This window comes from Stenella coeruleoalba, assembly GCF_951394435.1.
Source record: "Stenella coeruleoalba genome assembly, chromosome: 8".
In the NCBI taxonomy this organism is placed as follows: Eukaryota; Metazoa; Chordata; class Mammalia; order Artiodactyla; family Delphinidae; genus Stenella; species Stenella coeruleoalba.
In genome coordinates, this window is record NC_137154.1 from 107,863,512 (window position 1) to 107,882,217 (window position 18,706).

General features: G+C 54.2%; 1 protein-coding gene across 1 annotated transcript in view; it reads left to right on the forward strand.

The window, feature by feature from the left end:
* Positions 1-1,789: 1,789 nt before the first annotated feature.
* The window catches only part of GLB1L2 (galactosidase beta 1 like 2), a gene marked incomplete at its 3' end in the record, with an annotated part of 37,177 nt that continues 20,260 nt past the window's right edge, over positions 1,790-18,706 (forward strand). Inside the window, 6 exon segments of the mRNA XM_079928458.1 lie at positions 1,790-2,116; positions 11,978-12,102; positions 12,105-12,174; positions 14,379-14,447; positions 15,004-15,099; positions 17,087-17,195. Coding sequence (XP_079784584.1) covers positions 1,881-2,116; positions 11,978-12,102; positions 12,105-12,174; positions 14,379-14,447; positions 15,004-15,099; positions 17,087-17,195 — 705 coding nt within the window. The 5' untranslated portion in view covers positions 1,790-1,880.

An 18,706-nucleotide genomic window follows, 5' to 3' on the forward strand; every position in this document is an offset into this window, starting at 1 on the left:
GAGTAAAGGAGCTGGAGGGGGTGAGGGCCCAGGGCCCACAGGACTGTTCTGACACAGAAGCCCCATCTTGCATCTTGTCCTAGTGACTTGAAGGGAGATTTTGTCACGTGTTTTCCTACAATTCAGATACACTATATTTAAGGCATTAACACAGTGCGCTCAGAAATAAGATATGCCAATGAATGAATATCTGATCTATAAACCTGTTTGTCACCTTTAAAAATCAAAAGTTAAACAGCTGATGCCGTTAATTTGACGTAACTGTTTTGACTTTTTCCGGAGAGTCGCCCCATGCTGACTCCAAGCGAGCAGCTCTTCCTCTCCCGGCTCCTCGTTCACACCTGCTTCCCACCGGCAATGCGGGCTGCGGGAATTCTCAGGGCGGGTCTGCGAGCTCTGGGTCTGTTGGAGTTCTGACTCAGAGTGGTGGCCTGAGGATATCAACGGGACTTAATTTTTTAAGAAAACGTTTTTTTTTTCTATTTTCTGAACCCCTGGCATCAGAAAGGCAGCCTGTGCGGGTTATGATCGCCCTGTATCAGGTCCGATCTTCCCACACACCCAGCCAGACCACTTGGTTTACAGCCCCATTAGACAGTTCACCTAACTGTAGCCTCCATGCCCAGTGATTTGAGTATGTCACGGTCCGCTTGGGGTCAAGATCAATCAAGCATTTTGCAAAGGACTGTCTTGAAGGTGTATCTTGCTACAATTTAAAAAACCCAGTCTTGTCTCCTCAGCAAACACATCTGGATTAGAGCTACCTCTGCAGCACCGCCCTGCTATCACAAAGTCCAGATAAAGTAAAACTGTTCTTAAACCGTGAGTAGGGTGTGTCTACAGGTCTGCACTTCCCAGCAGGTTAAGGGGTAATGATTTTTTCTTTAGCACTGAGTTATTTACATTTATCTCTCATAAGTAAAAACAAAGGACACAGGGCTGGGCTAAGGATTTCAGGGTTTTTATAGCCCATGTTAACAAGTTTAAGCTAATATCTGAAAAAAAGAGGAGATGCTGGGACTGTTTAAATACCTTAAGGATGCCCTGGTGTTTGATGGACTGTGCTGTTCACTGCTCAGCAATATCACCAGGAACCAGGGCCGACTGGGCGGGGGCGGGGGGGGAGCGTGGCTGGGGTGCGCCTCCGTGAGTGGCAAGGGGACTAACCTTTGACACCTTCCCCATATGTCTCATGGGCCACCTTTTATCCCAATTACACCAAAATACCTTCATCATAGTCTTAACAACTATCACGCAGTTATGGCTTAAAACGTGGACAGAAGGTACTGACTTTGGAGCATTGGCGAAGGGGGAGAGACTGCTCTCGGGATCCCCAGGGGCGGCTCTGGCCCTGCTGTCAGCCCCAAGCGAGCCCCTGCCACTGCGCTAGGCCTTCCCCCCTTTGTTTGTTCATTTTTTTTTTCTCTCCTGGGTTTAATTTTTGCTACCTGACTAAATATTTGCTGAATGCTACAAAAAGAACACTTCACACTAAACTCGCCTTGTTTTGTTCCAGAAGTACAATCTCATTGTATTCCTAGCAGCTTTACAAGCACAGGATATGGTTTGAAAACATGCAACGGGGTGTGTGTGTGTGTGTGTGTGTGTGTATTTTCTAGAAACTCTGAGGCTGTGAAGAAACATCAGCCTCCCTAGAAAATGTTTCAGATTTTCTTTCAGTAAAATCTGAATTCTGTTCTTGGGATTAGGTGGGTTTGTGATTGCTAGAAAGCATAAATTTTGCCCACATATTACACAGGCTCCTTTGTGACATAACTCTGTTCCAGAATAAGAATTTTATTCATCCTGGGCTAAGGTGTGGCTGGAAACGGCAAGGGCCACCGTCTGCCACTCTCCGGCGCGTCCTCGGGCTGCAGGCAATGAGCACTGGGGGGCGGGGCTCGCGGCGGCCTGTTGCCCCGGCGACCAGCGCGCGGCCCGGCGACCAGCGCGCGGCCCCGCCCCCGCGCCGAGCTTCCGCTCAGAGTGAGGGCTGGAAAGCAAGCGGGTCCAGGAGCAGCGGACGCGCGATGCCCAAGTGGAATGTCCGGCGGAGGCCTGGCCGCATTCTTGGACTGCTGCTGCTGGTGATCTCGAGCATACTGGTGCTCCGCAGGTGAGCAGACGCCCTGTCCTGTACACCTGCTTTCTCGCCTCCCCTCGCGCCGGGGGAGCCGGCCCGGCAGCGCGCGCACAGCCGCCCGCGGAGCCCGAGTCCCCACGGGGACGGCCCTGTGGTCCCGTCTGATCTGGAGCGCCAGCGCCCGGTCCCTCAGCGCCCCCAGTGCCCTGGGTGACGCCAGGCTTTGCGCTCCCGGTCCCCGGGCGTCTGTACCGAGGGCTCCCCATGCTTTTCCGCGGGAAGTCCGCAGACCTGGCCTCAGACCCCTCTCCGACACTCCCAGCTCTGTGCGCCCCTAGCCCTCTTGCTGAGCCCCAGCTCCCCAGCTCTTCTCCCAGGTCCCCACATTTCCTGCCAAGCCTGCTGCGAGGCTTCTCTGTTCGGCAGAGGCCAGAGCTCCCAGGGCTCCCAGCGACGGTCCATCTGGCCGGCCCAGCGCGGTCACGGGTCCTACAAGCTTCTCGCTTTGGGTGTAGTTGCCCCGTTCTCGGATTGATGTGTCTTCTCTCTCCACTCTTCCTCCGGTCACCAGCTCATCCCTTCCCACTCTGCCCCCTCCCTTGCAAAGAGTTATCTGGGAGTGCGTTTGGTGATAGAATGATTTACCCACTGCCTGTGTGGGTGCCCGAGCCTAGAATTTTCCTAAACTGTGTCTGTGACCCTATTTTTGAGGTCGATGCCTGGCACTTTCCATATTCAAAACCTCCAGTGTTGCTGGCAGGCCAGCAGCGTCAAGGGCTTTGGTAGGGAAGTTAGTATGGAGGCTGCAGGCTGAGCCCGTGGACCTGCGGCGCGCACGCCACCCTCAGCTTTATCTTCTTCTGCCCCCCTCGTGGCTCCTCTGGACTTCCTCTGGGAGATAGGGACATTTGGGAGGGAGAGAACTCTTTCCATTTACGCCTTTCCAAGACTTAGGTGTCGTCTCTGTTTTGGAGATGGGGAGGGTGTCACAGGGTTGTTGGGAGAAGGAAATGGTGCTCTTCTCCCTCTGGGCTCAGAACACATAGGAGGCATCTTGTTTGCCCAGTCGTTCCCAAGACTTTTCCATTCTGTCTATGATCCCAGCCCCTCCTCTTTGAGGACCGGCCCTGGCTCTTGTAGACACAAGGCTGATGCACACCCCAGAGGGATTCCTCAGAGGAGACGCAGCAGGGGCCTCTGGTATACAGCCAGGTATCCAGGAGCCCACACCCCCAGGGAGAAAGGCCCGAGGTGTGCGAGGAGCATGTGCGTTGTTGTTGGAGGTCAGGGATGTAGCAGCCCATGCAGGGAACCCAGACAGGTCACCATGAAGGGTGGCTCCGAGGGGCTTGAGATGGGCCAGGTAGTACACCCTGACGGTCTGCAGGAGGAGGTGCGGGAAGGAGCCTGGTACTTGTGTCTGGAGGGACAGAAGGTGCAGAAGCATGGGCTCTCACAGGTGAGCGAATGTGTCTCCACCTGGTGGAGTGGCCGCAGGAAGGGTAGGTTTGGGGGGGGCTTGTGGGGCCACACAGGAACAGCAGAAGAGGGTGAATGGCTGTGACTCACGACCTGGAAGAGTTTTGGCATGTTTAGGAAAGACGTGGCTTTTCCTGCTGTGCTGTCTTTCTCAGCAGGTAAGATAGAGGCCAGAGAAGCTCTGAATTAGTTCAGGGCCACGTCTTAGGGTCCTCTGGAATACTTGTCTTCTGGGCTTTGTTTGGACTGTATCACCCACACGGATGACTTTCGCCCAATTCCTGCTGTCCAGCTTGGGCTGGACACCAAGGACTATGTCTGGAGGCCAGAGCCAGCACCTTCTTTTTTTTTTTTTTGCGGTACGCAGGCCTCTCACTGTTGTGGCCTCTCCCGTTGCAGAGCACAGGCTCTGGACGCGCAGGCTCAGCAGCCATGGCTCACGGGCCCAGCTGCTCTGCGGCATGTGGGATCTTCCCGGACCAGGGCACAAACCCGTGTCCCCTGCATCGGCAGGCGGACTCTCAACCACTGCGCCACCAGGGTAGCCCAGCACCTTCTTTGTTGCTCCTTCTTCCTGCCTTACACTAAGGTGACCGGGTCATTAACTGAGTGGGGGCCCAGCTCCCAGCCGTTGTAGGGAATGTGGGTGTACCAGTGCGATAGAGGTCACACAGGGACTGGCTGCTCAGACAGCGGCTTTGCCCCTGAGCTGTCAGGATCAGAAGGCAGGTGTTTGGGTGGGGGAGGGGCTGCTGGGTTGCGGCTTTTGTTTTTCTCCTGAACCTTACGTTGGGCTGGTTTGTGGTTAATCACAGCTGTTTGATTACGTCATATCCAAGAAACAGGAGGACCAAGATGACTTTTGAGGAAGATTTCAACCTTCGGCTTTTTAGTTTGAACGATGGTCTTAAAAAAAATTTACCTTCACTGCAGTATAGTCGTCAGGCAATAAACCGCATGTTCAGCAGGTGGAGTCTGCTGGGGGGGGGGGTGTGTGTGTGTGTGTGTGTGTGTGTGTGTGTGTGTGTGTGTGTGTGTGTGTGTGTGTGTGTGTGTGTGTGTGTTTTCCACATCGGAAATACTTTTTTCTTCTATTTTTTTCCTTCTTTTTTAAAATTTTATTTTATTATTTTTTTATACAGCAGGTTCTTACTAGTTATCAATTTTATACATATTCGCTGATGTGTTGCTTTTGGCCACGGGTTATTAGTTGGCATTTTCTGGAGTTTATAGAAGTGTAATCTTCTGTCTTGGTTGGCCTCCCCCTCTAGCGTGTTACTTGGGATCCAGGAACCTCAGCCCTGAGCCTGTCATTCTCCACTAGCACAAGAATGCCTGCTGGGCATGGCTCCCACTCAGGACTTTTCCTCTCAGCATCAGCGCGTCACTGAGCAACGCTCCAGGAGCTCTGCGTCTCTCCAACCCTAGATGTTAGCTGGCAGAGTCAGCAGAGGGGAGGGCTGCCAGGTGGGCGCCGGCCTCCCGCCTCCCACCTCCCTTGGAAGCCTGTCTCTTAGCTGCTTCTGCCCTGCTTGTCTGGGTTCCAGACCCCCGTTCCTCCCGTGCCTCTCAGGCTCCTCGGCAAGGGCAGGTCACTTAGCCATGGAACCAGGCCACTTTCTGTGGTCCAAATCACGGCCGGTCCCGTCCTCTGGGGGCATGTGCAAAAGGTCCCTTCCTGGGCATCTGTGAAGTCACTGATTTTATGAGCTTTGCCTGTTCTGGGCACTGATCTGCATGGGGTCTGAGTAATCGCCCCTGGAACACTCCAGCTCTTTGAGCGCCATCCCTCTTGTGTTCTGGCAGTGAAGCTTACAGCCTCTGGAAGTGTCACCCCTGACAGGCGTGGGGAAGCGGGGAGGGGCAGGTATCTGAGCCCCTGTGCCGGAGGAGAGGGTGGGCGTTGAGAGTCGGAAGGGGACCCAGTGTCTCAGTGAACGCACGGACAGTGGAGGTGTATTTGTGATCAAGGGACCGGGGTGCCCAGGAGACCAGCACTAAGAGCTCCAGAGCCTCGGTCCCCCAAGCATCAGGACGTGGGCTAAGGAGTCCTCTACCCCTTGGGGCGAGGAAGGAGCCACCAGTGAAGTAAAAGCACTTCATCTTCGATGATGTGACCCTGACCCCCATCGTATCGCCTGGAATTCTCTTCTGATGAAGAGGCAGGAGATGCCAGGGCTGAGAGAGACCGTCTCAGAACGCGTGGGGCCTGCAGAGGACCCTGGAGCCCAGGCCCTGCCCTGGCACCCAGCAGCGGGGTGTTTGCAGCCCCCTCTGCACTTGGTTTTACCTTTTGCTTAAATCGATTGCTCTGGACGTTAAAGGCCATTGAGAGGGAGTCCCCTTATGTGGTGCCTCCCCTGGGATGGAAGGGCCGGGGATCCTTCGAGGCTCACGGTAACGAAGCAGACGTTTCTCAACAGGGCTTCGTGGACAGAGACCCTTGGTGGGTGCCCCATGCTCCCACCCTCACCCTCCGAGGGACGGTTAGCAGGACTGTGCCTTTCAAGAGCACATTGCATTGTTCTTGCAAAGGCTATTTTGTGGGTAGGTAATCTAAGAAGAGGATGAAATCTTCAAATAATATAAATGGGAAGATAAGGCCCCCTAGTTCTGGCCCCTGGGCACCCCTCTCCCTGCCCAGAGGCTTCCCTGACCACAGTTTCTCTCCGGAGTGTTCTGTGCACATAGAGACAGCTGTAGACGTTACCCTGTTGGTTCGTTGGGCTCATGAGTTATTTAAACTGCCCCCTTCTGAAGAGTATCCGTGGCTGCAAACCAAGTCGTAGTGAATATCTGCTGGAGATATTTCCGTACATAGAATTGCTGACCGCATGAGATACTCATTTTAAATCTTGATCGACATTTATAATAAGTAAGTAAATAGCACATTCTATTTCTGTTGGATCAGCCTGAGCTCTGTAGGCTCAGGAGCAAATTCCGTTTAATCTGTGTGGGTAGAGTCTTTGTGTGCTGTAAGAACTAGCCCAGCTCTCGTCTATCTTGGTAGGTAAGTCCCACGTGTTGGATTTTAAAAACCCATTTATTTACAATACGTTGTGCCCTGTTCAATGAAATCCTTTTATTCTGATTCCGTGAGTGTCTCTGAGATCAGAGTCTTGTCATCAGGGGTGCCCGGGGGTTAGCTAACAGAGCTTTCCTCTCTTGGCACTTTTCCTATTTATGATGCTGTCAATGGAAATTTCCCCCCAAATGAGAGCACAGTGTCATGTGACATCCGATCACTTTCTGTTGTTGGTATGTGGTTGATTTCGAATGAGGAATTTTTATTGCTGCATGATTGGGTCTCAGGGTTTCCTCTAGTAGACGCTTGTTCACATACAAACTCCTACGGGCTGTAGAAGATGCTGCCTGGCTTGGCCTGCTGGAGCCTGGGTGCGTGACCCACTCTTGACCTACCAGAGCCTTCTCGGAGGGAGGGGCAGAGGTTCCAGGCTTACAGTGGTGCCACAGGCTGCAGGGTGCTGCACGATGGCCAGGCATCTCTGCAGAATGAGCGACTCGCTTTTGGATGGAAGGCGTTAGCCCTTTGGAAATATTAAGGCCTCTCCCAGCAAATCAGGAGCCAGAGCCTTGGGCCCAGGCCAAGGAGCACATGCAGGAAGCCAGCGCAGACCTGGGGACAGTGTTTCATTTCCTGGGGGCTGAAGCTCGTGGGGCTCCAGGGTTGGTGCAAGAGGCAGTCTTCTGGGTTGGGGACGTTAGGGGCGCTGGCCGGGACCGGAGCATGGGTGGGCCCCTCCTTGGGCCCCCAAACCTCCCAGCTGAGGGAGGCGTGCACAGGGCTGAAGGCTGGTGAGACCTAAATACCCCGAGGGGGCAGTTCATGGGGTCCAGCCGAGGAAGCTGGACCTCATGGGAGCCTGTAGCCACATCAGAATCTTGAAAGTGATGAGGAGAAATTTGTATTTTAGACCCAAGTGAGGAGGTTTCTGTGTGTGATGATGTCTTCTGGGCAGTTTAACATGTCCATCTGGGTGATGGTCTCCGGCATGGCCACGTGGATGGGCGGAGTGTTTTCTTGGTCAGCATCTTAATATGAAGCCCTGGACCCAGATTCAGTTGAACATTTGCTTAGGGCAGCCCGAGTGGGGTCACAGTGTACATTATGTATGGAACCAAACTGCTGATGCCCGGGACCAGTGAGGACTCATGTTCTGGGGATGGAAGGACTGTTTCTGCAGGTTCCTACCTCGAGTGCCAGCTTGTTCACACCCTTGTTAGCCTGAAATTGTGTGAGCCTGGCCTGGTCGCCGCTGGAGGCCACACGTCCCGGGAGTTGACGATGCTATTTCTGCCGTGTCTGGTTGCGGCGATGCTGTCCTGCCTGGATCTGGACACATGCGTACGTAGGACGGAAGACAAGGGGGTGGCTGTGACTCAGTGTGAGGCCTGCCGGTCCCACCATGACCTCGGTTGTAGTCAGTGTCTGCAGCTCTCACAGGGACGCCCTCTGGCTCAGCTGGGACGTTTCAGAGTGGTCCTCATCAGCCTCATGCAAGGAGGTGGCAGGATCTGCCCTTCTACCTCCCGCTGCCCTGAGAGAGACCCTCTCCGAAAGCGGAGGATCACTTCCTGGGCTCACCTCACAGGAAGGAGGTGGTAAGCTTGTCACCTACACATCTGCCCGTTCTTTTTGTTTGTTTTTTTTTTTTTTTTGCGGTACGCGGGCCTCTCACTGTTGTGGCCTCTCCCGTTGCGGAGCACAGGCTCCGGACGCGCAGACTCAGCGGCCATGGCTCACGGGCCCAGCCGCTCTGCGGCATGTGGGATCTTCCCGGACCGGGGCACGAACCCGTGTCCCCTGCATCAGCAGGCGGACTCTCAACCACTGTGCCACCAGGGAAGCCCGAGAAACATCTTGTTAAGCCCCTTGCTATATGCCTCACAGAAGAACGTGCTGGACACAGCTGGTAAGGACCATCATGTCACAGGTCCTTCTACTGCATTTCCCTGGTGTCTGATCCCCATGCAGCCCTTGTGAGCAGTCAGGACAGGTGATGGCCCCGTGTTACAGGGGAAGATCATGCCCTCGGAGCCAGAGTCTGTAACCCATGGGGACGGCGCTACCAAGGGGAGGGCCAGGGCTCCCGTCCAGACCCTCCTCTCAAAGATCCTGCATTTGTTTTCACTGCCCCACGTCTGTGGTCCTTTGGGAGAACTGTATTTTGAATTGTCATTTTAAGTCACTTGGAAGGTGGAACTTTTTGGAGAAAGAAACCAGTGCTAGGTTGCCAGGTTATCCACAGACGACCATTCCTGCGATGATGCAGCAGAGCTGGCGTCCACAGCTGCGGTAGAGGGTGTTGGGTGCTGGGGCTGAGAAGGAGAGTAGGTGGAAACTGTTTCCTTTGTCCAGGACTGGCTCTAGACAAATTCCCAAGTGGCCAGTGATGTCTGTGGCACCTTCCGCCCTCTTGGCCTCCTGCGGCCCTGTGTCTGGCCACCCGGGGCCCCCGGCCCTCCTGAAAAACTCAACCCCGCCAGTGGCTCTCAGCCTTGCCCTGAGGATCTTTCTAGGACCAGTGCCTGTGCCCACCTCCAGAGGGAGTTCATTGGTCTGCGGTGCAGACTGGGCTTCAGTTGTTTTTAAAAGTTTACCAGGGATTCAGGTACGCTGCCAGCTTTGAGAACCATCGTGGCCGCATGCAAACCCTCCTACCTCTGGTGTAGCTGAGTCTAGCCGGGTGTCAGGGAGGCCACAGTGGAGACTGCATGTGCTCTGGCCGCTCCCACATCTCCATCCGCTTGGGCCCCACGCTGGTACATTGCCTTGGTCAGTGTGCTTGTCACAACTCCGTCTCCGTGACCACAGCTGCCTGAGGGCAGCCCATTGTTCCTGTCTAGAGCTACGCTTCTCAGCTTCTCAACCTGTTACTTGGTGAAATACAATAAAACCAAATTGCTAGAAAAAGAAAATGGAGAGAAAAAAAATACAAAATACTGCACCAGCCTTTCTTTCTTTAGTTTTTGGGCGCACCCTGCGGCGTGTGGGATCTTAGTTCTCCAACCAGGGATCGAACCTGCACCTCCTGCATTGGAGGGCAGTCTTAACCATTGGACCGCTGGGGAAGTCCCCCCCCACTGCCCCGAGCCTTTAAAAAAAAATGTTCTTTTTAATTAAAAAAAACTGTTTATTGGAGTATAGTTGATTTACAATGTTGTGTTAGTTTCAGGTGTATAGCAAAGTGAATCAATTATATATGCATACATATATCCACTCTTTTTTTTTTTATTCTTTTCTCATATAGGCCATTACAGAGTATTGAGTAGAGTTCCCTTTGCTATACAGCAGGTTCTTACTAGTTATCTATTTTCTATACAGTAGTGTGTATACGCCCATCCCAATCTTCCAAATTTTCCTCCCCACCATTATCTACTGGTAACCATAAGTTTGTTTTCTACATCCGTGACTTAACTTCTGCTTTGTAAATACATTCATTTGTACCCTTTTTTTAAGATTCCGCATATAAGCAATATCATGTGATATTTGTCTTTCTGCGTCTGACTTACTTCACTCAGTATGATAATCTCTGGGTCCATCCATGTTGCTGTTAGTGGCATTATTTCATTCCTTTTTATGACTAAGTAGTATTCCATTGTATGTATGTACAACATCTTCTTTATCCATTCATCTGTCGGACATTTAGGTTGCTTCCATGTCCTGGCTATTGTAAATAGTGCTGTGATGAACATTGGGGTGCATGTATCTTTTTGAATTATGGTTTTCTCCAGGTATATGCCCAGGAGTGGGATTCCTGGGTCATATGGTAGTTCTATTTTTAGTTTTTTAAGGAACCTCCATACTGTTCTCCATAGTGGCTATACCTGCCCCAGCCCTTGATGATTAGCTTCTGCAGACGTGCAGTCGCTCTTGTCACTGGGGAGGCGTCTCAGTTTCTGTCCCGACCTCAGCGAGGACCAGGCGGTGATACCACCCCAGCCTGCACAGCTGAGGAGCACGGGCTGGGGTGGGCCGTGCACACTCCCTGTCCCGTGGACGGTCAGAGCTGAAGCCCTTGGCGTGTGGGCAGAGGAGAAGCCGGTGCTGGTGGCGGAGGTGGGGAGAGAGCCGGAGGATGGCGCATCTGCATGGTGCCCGTGGCCGGCGAGGCTCGAGTGGTCCCTTTGAAGACCTCAGCCCATGCCTGGTTCTCCTGTGTCTCTTTCAATCAGTGTGTGGTTTTAGCTTTTGTTTCAAAATGAATGGAAAGAACAGAAGTGATGCAGGGACCTTTTAATTTTAATTAATTAATTAATTAATTTTGGGGGCTGCGTTGGGTCTTCGTTGCTGTGCGTGGGCTTTCTCTAGTTGCAGCGAGCGGGGGCTACTCTTCGTCGAGGTGTGCGGGCTTCTCACTGTGGTGGCTTCTCTTGTTGCGAAGCACGGGCTCTAGGCATGCGGGCTTCAGTAGTTGTGGCTCACGGGCTCTAGAGCGCAGGCTCAGTAGTTGTGGCTCACGGGCTTAGTTGCTCCGTGGCATGTGGGATCTTCCCGGACCAGGGATTGAACCCGAGTCCCCTGCACTGGCAGGCGGATTCTTAACCACTGCGCCACCAGGGAAGTCCAGGACCTTTTTAAAGCAGAGGAAGAGGTACCAACTGAAATTTGCTTTTGCCCCAACTCACTTTTGGTTTTCTGTCTTCAACTTTCCTAAATTTCCAGCTTCTCTTGCTGCTTCTCTCTGGGCTGTCAGGAGATGGGGTGGAGAAGAGAGGGAGAGGTTCTCGGAGCCCCGAGTCACGGGGGTCATGTGAGGGCCTCCCCCTGGCCAACCCACAAGACACCAAGAGGCGCTTTTTGGGGACTCACCCCTCCTGGCAGCCCTCCCGGGTGGGGGGCTCCCTGTCCTGCTCGGGTGCCCCTCAGCCAGCACTCCTTCTCCAGGTGTAACAATTAAGACCTGGAAATTCAGTCAATGAGCAGACACCGTTTCTAACCGGTACCTCTTTCCAGGTATCTGCACCTCCAGCCCGGTGGCTGTGACCTTGAGGTGGCTCAGAGGTACCGTGTCAGGTAGCTGCTGCTTTCATGTGTGTCAGGTAGCCTAGCCGTGTGGGCCATTGTAGGCACCCGCATCTGCCCCCGAGTCCCCCCAGCCCTGGCGCCTGAAGGCAGCTTCTCGGCCCCAAGAACCTCCTCCCTGTGCTGTGTGTGCCCTGACTTCCCTCCTGTGAGCACGGCCTCCATGTTGAAGGCCGAGTCTGTCGTGTTCCTGGCAGGCCGCAGGGGCTGGGGGTGTGGGTGGTGCTGCGTCTGGCCGCCCGGCACAGGCCTGCTCGGGAAGGGATGCCGGGGGTTGGAGAAGGAGGCGGGGAAGCCTGGCTCCGAGGTGCCCACTCAAGGCCCAGGCTGGCGAGGATGGGCACTGAGGCTGCCTGTGCTCCCTGCAGGGTGAACTGGCACAGGCTGACCCCCTTGTGGCTGCGGCATCGGCGCTTGGGGCTGCAGGCCAAAGGGCAGAACTTCATGCTGGAGGACTCGGCTTTCTGGATCTTCGGGGGCTCCGTGCACTACTTTGGGTGCCCCGGGAGTACTGGAGGGACCGGCTGCTGAAGATGAAGACCTGTGGTCTGGACACCCTGACCACGTGAGTGCGCCCCGACACCCCGGCCACCGTGCCTTGTCGCCAAGGGGGCTCCTGGGCCTGCGTCCAGGCTTCTCCGTCACGTCGGGAGGGTGAGCCCTGCTTGGTCCTCCCCCTGCGCAGCCTGGAGGAGCATCTTCGGGCTGAGCTTTGTGAGGAAAGATTAGCAGGGGCCCAGCCCCTGGGTGGGTGTGAATGGGGGCAGCCTCCCCACCACACACTGTCAGGGGGCCGAGCGGTGGGGGCTGGACGTGGGCTGGGGGCAGAAGGAGCGACACTGGCTGAAAGAACCCAGTGAGCGAGGCCAGCGTACACGCAGCAGGTGGTGAAGTCATCACAGTCTTTCAGCCAGCCCTCCACCTTGCGTCTGTACAGTAGGTGCGTGTACACCTCTCCAGCACAGCCCACGCGGTTTGCAACCTTCCTTTCTGGAATCATCTTCAGAGCTTTGGCGTCCACCCTAGAACAAGCACAGGGTCAGCACGTGGTGGTCACTCAGTGCAGCGCTGACATGTGAATCAGTTAAAAGCGTGCTCAGTGGGGAGAAATCTTGGATCATTTTGTGGATTTATTTTTCAGAATTTCCAACGGATATTTGGATCGAAGTCTATGAAATAAAGTGGGTGATCAGGCTGGGTTTTATTAAAATTTCAGGCAAAAATGTGTGATTACAAGTCAAGGACATGGATTTTCTTGGTGACGTATGAACTGCTTTGAAGACAGCCCTAAGTACGGGGGTGTTCTCACCTGTGACAGCACAGTTGAACAAAGTATGTGATTTTCCAGGAAGATTGCCTAATGGGGTCCATTTATTTGCATGTGTAAGTCCTGGTCCTGCGGGTACGTGCTCTTGTTATAGGGCTCCTGAAGCTTGTAGGAATATTGCAGGGGGAGCATTTCGCCTCACGAGAGCAGGATAACCTACATAATCTCTGGAGTGTGAATTGGGAGCCAGCGAGCCCCTCCTTCACCTGGGCACCCTTTGCAGTCAGAGGGGCTCCCCCAGAAGCTGGGGGTGGGGTGGGGTCCAGGAGAGGGGCAGCTGGAATTACTGTCAGCACACTCTACATCAGGCCCTTCAACGAACTTACTTCATTTCCTTATCCTTTCTTCAGAGTAAGAACGTCTGTCCTGTTCCAAGGTTTGGAATTCTGGAGTTTTCATTAAAAATAAGACTGAGGATTAGGGTTTCTTCTTACCCTACTTTTGTTACCGACCAGGGTTCTTGGACTCTTTAACCAATAGAATTTGACAGGAGGCCAGATGAGGAATTCAGGCAAAGCTTGACTGGGACTCACTCTGCAGCCCAGGTAGCGAGAACAAGTAACAGGTGCCCTTGTTGCTTCCCGAGGGGGGCAGGCTGCTCCCTTAAATGGGGTGAGGGTGGAGGCAGGTCCAGGGGTCCGGCCGGAGGCAGGGCTTAGGTGGTCTGCCCGCCCCCTTGGTGCTGTGCGTGCAGGGATGGTGCACAGGACCCTGCTCTTGCCCCCAACACCCCAGAAATGGCAGTTGGGTTTGTGGCCTTTTTGTATCTTGTGGTTGATAATTTGCCCCCTGAGCAGGCCTGCAGTTATTTTTAGTCCCTCAGAGTTTCTTTGTATCTGTTGTTGGAGGAGACATTTGTCCAGGTGCAGATCCTGCAACAAAGGGCCCAGGTCCCAGCTTGTCCCACATTTAACTGATTTTCCTATAAAGTTACTTCTTTCTCTTTGATGAAGAGAGAGGATGATGGGGAGGGATGGGGGAAGAGGGAGTCACCAGATCTCCTGGGCCTTCTCTCCCTCCTTCCAGGGAGAGGACTTGCCCTGGCTTCTCCGAGGTCCCAGGTCTCTTCAGTTTGTTCTCGGTTCAAGCCCTGACAACACTAAGACAATGTACTTAAGAAATACATCTTCGGGCTTCCCTGGTGGCACAGTGGTTGAGAGTCCGCCTGCTGATTCAGGGGACATGGGTTCGTGCCCTGGTCCGGGAAGATCCCACATGCCGCAGAGCAGCTGGGCCCGTGAGCCATGGCCGCTGAGCCTGCGCGTCCGGAGCCTGTGCTCCGCAATGGGAGAGGCCACAACAGTGAGAGGCCCGTGTACAGCAAAAAAAAAAGAAATACATCTTCAACCATCGTGAGGGGTTTTAGGGACGAAGGTGCTCATTTGGGAGGCAAAGTGGGATAAGTGGAGAACTCATGCCTGTAATTATCATTTCTACCATAGCTATGTTTCGTGGAACCTCCATGAGCCGGAAAGAGGCAAATTCGACTTCTCTGGGAACCTGGACCTGGAGTAGGTGCTCCTGCTGTGCGACCCGGCCCGGGGCAGGGGGGTGTGGGGGCTCCTGGGGTGACTGGGATCCCCAGGGGCACCTGGGCTCTGCCGTGAGAACAGAGGGAGCCTGGGGTCTGCAGCCTGTTCTCAGGACCCGAACGCTCTCCAGCCATGACCCCCTTACTCCCGGGGGCCCGGGCCTGCCTGCCCTGAGCCCAGATCTGTTCGCTGCAGCCCAGAGGGGCCCCATCCCCCAGGTGGGCCCTGCTCTGCAGGGTGGTCCTGCCACCGCCGGGGTGGGGGGCCGGCAGGGTCAGGCTCCCCATCGGGACCCCTGTGCCCCGTCTGAGGCCCGTTGTCCTCGTGCCCCCAGAGGTGCTGTGCGGATGTCCTAGGCTGGGGGCCACGGCTGTGATCCGGCTGGGCATCCCCTGCTCTGCTGGGGGGTCGCATCCTGCTCTCAGCGCCCCCAGCCCCCTGGGGGAGGGGAGGGGGCGGCAGCTCTGCCCTGTGGTGGTGCTGGGCCGTCCCCCCTCGGCTCCGAGGCCTGAGAGCTGGTGACACTGACCCCCAGGGCCTTCGTCCTGTTGGCCGCGGAGGTGGGGCTATGGGTAATCCTGCATCCGGGCCCCTCCATCTGCAGTGAGATGGACCTCGGGGGCCTGCCCAGGTGAGCGGGGCCGGGGGCCTCAGCTGTGTCCGGAGTGGAGCATCGCTGACGCTGTAGTCCAGTCTAACGATAACAGCGCCTGTCCTGTGTTTCCCCGCGCACGCGTTGTCTCAGGGAACGCGGTGGGTGGTGACGCGCTGAGGGGCCTGTGCTGCTCCCTCCAGTCCCCGAATCCCTGGTTCACCGATGAGATGTGGGTCTTGGTCGTGCAGCCAGGAGTATGTGGGGGAGGGGAAGAGTCAGCTGCTTGTGTTTCTTTCCAGGAGGGAGCGGGGCCGGGGGCCTCAGCTGTGGCCGGAGTGGTCCTGTGCGCTTGTGCAAAATGCTAAGCACCAACGTAGGTTTAATTTGGCTGTTAACCTATACTTTTCATTCTGTGCTGAAGTTCCTTTTCAGAATGAGTGGCAGCCAAAGGGCGTCATTGTCAGCAATGTCAAAGTTGCTGTCCTCCTCAAATTCCACATGGCTTCTCTGCGCGGGCGCGGGGCTGGCCCTCCTCACTCCTCAGGCCTCTGCTGCGGGGCTGGCCCTGTCAGGTCACGTCTGCTGTGGATGGGCCTCACTTTCTGAAAAATGGGAAGAGTCAAACCCGTCCTTCTGTTTCTTAGGGATGTTACCAAGCATTTTTTAAAAGTGCAAGCATTTTGACAAAGTAGAAGAGAAGCAAGTTGTTTTAGTTGTAGCTTTCATCTTCAGATCTTGGGCCCTGATGAATTACCTTGGGGTGTGGTCTCCAGGGGGTCAGTAGCGGGTCTGTGGTCAGGTCAGGAGTCAGGTGGGATCAACTGGCACCACGGCCGGCCCTCGTACTGGTCGTTACTACCACTGGTGTCCAGCACAAAGGTTTTCTGTTGACAGGCACGGGGTCCTGTCCTCCCAGCCTCCGGCCCCGCCGCCCCGGAGGGAAAGATGGTGCTTTGCCTCCTCCGCCCGCCTCGCTCTCTTCTCCAGGGCGACCTGGGCTCAGGCCGGCCCCCTCCACTGTCTCACCACCCAGGATCCCTTCTCTGTTGCTGGGCCATCCTGCTCGGCGAGGGGCCCCAGACAAGGCTCACACAGCCACAATGGCCTCGCCACCCCTGCGGATTAGAAACCCGTGTGTCAGCGATGTACCTGGGCTCGGGCCCGGGACGAGGACGGATTAAGTCTGAGCTGAGAAGCAGCTCAGACCTCCCTGCGCCCACCTGTCCACTCAGGTCCGGTTGCGTTGGGGAGGGACTCGTGGGTGGGCACCCCCGGGAGGCCGAGCTGGGCGCGCTGGAAACAGGCAGAATCCCAGTGGGGACGAGAAACCCGAGCTGTCCGCGTGCGATGGACGTGAGGTGTCAGACCAGAGGAGACTGCGCTCTTGTCCACAGTTACCTGACACAAATTGGTAGTTTTCTGAGCCTGTTCACTTCTTGCAGATGAGGACGAGAGAAGCATCAGGCCGTTTGTAAGAAAATACAAATGTTTCTCAGAATTTGGAATGAGAAGGGAGAATACCTTGGTCACGCTCTGTGTTACCTGGCGAGTGTGATCGCTACAGACAGGTTGGGGGCAGCTGGACCAGAGCGGGGAGACCAGGGCTAGCTTCTCAGCTGCCGGTTCAGGCTTCTTTTTCTGGGTGACACTGGAAGGTGGCACATGCGTCCTCCAGTCCCAGTGATTCCTGATCCCTTTGTCTTCACCTCTTTGTGATGAGATTGTAGTGTAAACGCTTGAAAAATGGGCCTTGGGTTCAATGAGAAGCTTTTCTTCCTCTGGCAGCCAGACCTATAGCCATGAATCAGAACTAGAATGGCCACCGGTGCTGGTGTCCTCGGGTGGGAAGCAGGCCCAGATCCATGCCCGTGTCTGCCCCGAGTCCTGGCTGAGTGGACGTGGGGGGAGACTGGTCTCCACACTCATTCCTGGGCTCTCTGAAGCTGGTTCCTTTCACCCATCACCCTGCCCAGAGCAAACCCCCAGACAGTAAAACTAATCACCCCTCCCCTTTTCATTCAAGCTGGTTACTCCAAGACCCCGACATGAGGCTGAGAACAACTTACAAGGGCTTCACCGAAGCAGTGGACCTTTATTTTGACCACCTGATGGTCAGGGTGGTGCCACTCCAGGTAAAAGCGAGCAGACCCTTCTCTGCCCTCTCCATCCTCCCACTGGTGATAAAGAGTCCAGGTGAAGCTCTCAGACCAGGGCTCGCAGCCCTTTGCACACGGGACACCTTCCCCCCACTGCCTGGGACGTGCATTTGGAGGGCCTTGAATGGTGGTCTTTGCAGAGGTCTGTCTAGTGCAGTGTTGCCTTAGGTGGGATGCAGATGTTGCTGGCGCCGTGCCAGGGCTGCAGCACTTGACGCCTTGGTAACTGGAACACCCACCCATCTGCGTCCCAGCAGCACAGTGGTCCAGCTCTGCTAGAGGGGAGCTTGTGTGGATAGGCCCTCGCCTGTGAGATGGCAGGACTTCTTGTCATTATAGTTACCACTGATGACTTTCCAAAGTGCATCCTTCTGCTACCAAAAAGGTGCTGCATGGTACATGATTATTATTCAAAACATATGTCTTAAAATGCATTTTGGGGAGAAGGTATCTTAACTTGGCATCTAATAATTGGAAGCAATGAAAAAGCAGAAATGGGAATAATTAACACGATTGCTTCTGTAAGTGTGACACTGAGAAATTTGTACATCAGTAAAATATTAGTTCATCAATAAAAAGTTGTTTTTTATTTTTTTGCGGTACGCGGGCCTCTCACTGTCGTGGCCTCTCCCGTTGTGGAGCACAGGCTCCGGACGCGCAGGCTCAGCGGCCATGGCTCACGGGCCCAGCCGCTCCGCGGCATGTGGGATCTTCCCGGACTGGGGCACGACCCCACGTCCCCTGCATCGGCAGGTGGACTCTCAAACACTGCGCCACCAGGGAAGCCCTAAAAATTGTTTTTGAGTCAGTGGTTTGGGATATTCACAGCACACATAGCTCAAAGGAACTGTTGGTCATTTGTAGTGTAGGCAAATAAAACACAGGATACCCAGTTAAATGTGAACTTCAGATAAGCAAGGAATAATTTTTTTTAATTAATGTATATCCTAAATATTGCCTGGGACATACTGACATTAAAAAATTCATTGCTTATTTAAAACTTTCATTGTAAATTCAAGTAGTGTAACTGGGTGTCTTGTATTTTTATTGACTAAATCTGGCAGCCCCAATCATGAAAGAAGCAAGAAGCTAGGACTTTAGCCTAGACTTTTACAAGGAAATGGGATTACCGGGGTGATTCAGTGAGCTGTAGTAGGTTGGGGGGTGGGCGTAGGCATGGAGGCTTTGTCAGGAATGTGGTCCAGAAGCATTCTTAAGCATGGAAAGGGCATCCCCAATCCATTAAAAAAATTTTTTTTCTGGGTATAACATAATTATTTTATTTTTTTATTACGGTTAAATATACGTAACATAAAATTTACCATTTTAAGCATTTCTAAGTGTCCAGTTCAGTGGCATTCAGTGCATTCACATTGTTGTGCAGCTGTCACCACCGTCATCTCCAGAACTGAAACTGTCCCCATTAACACATTATTGACTGGGGGATTTTTGCAGAAACTAACGCCTGTGGCCATAATATGTCTCCT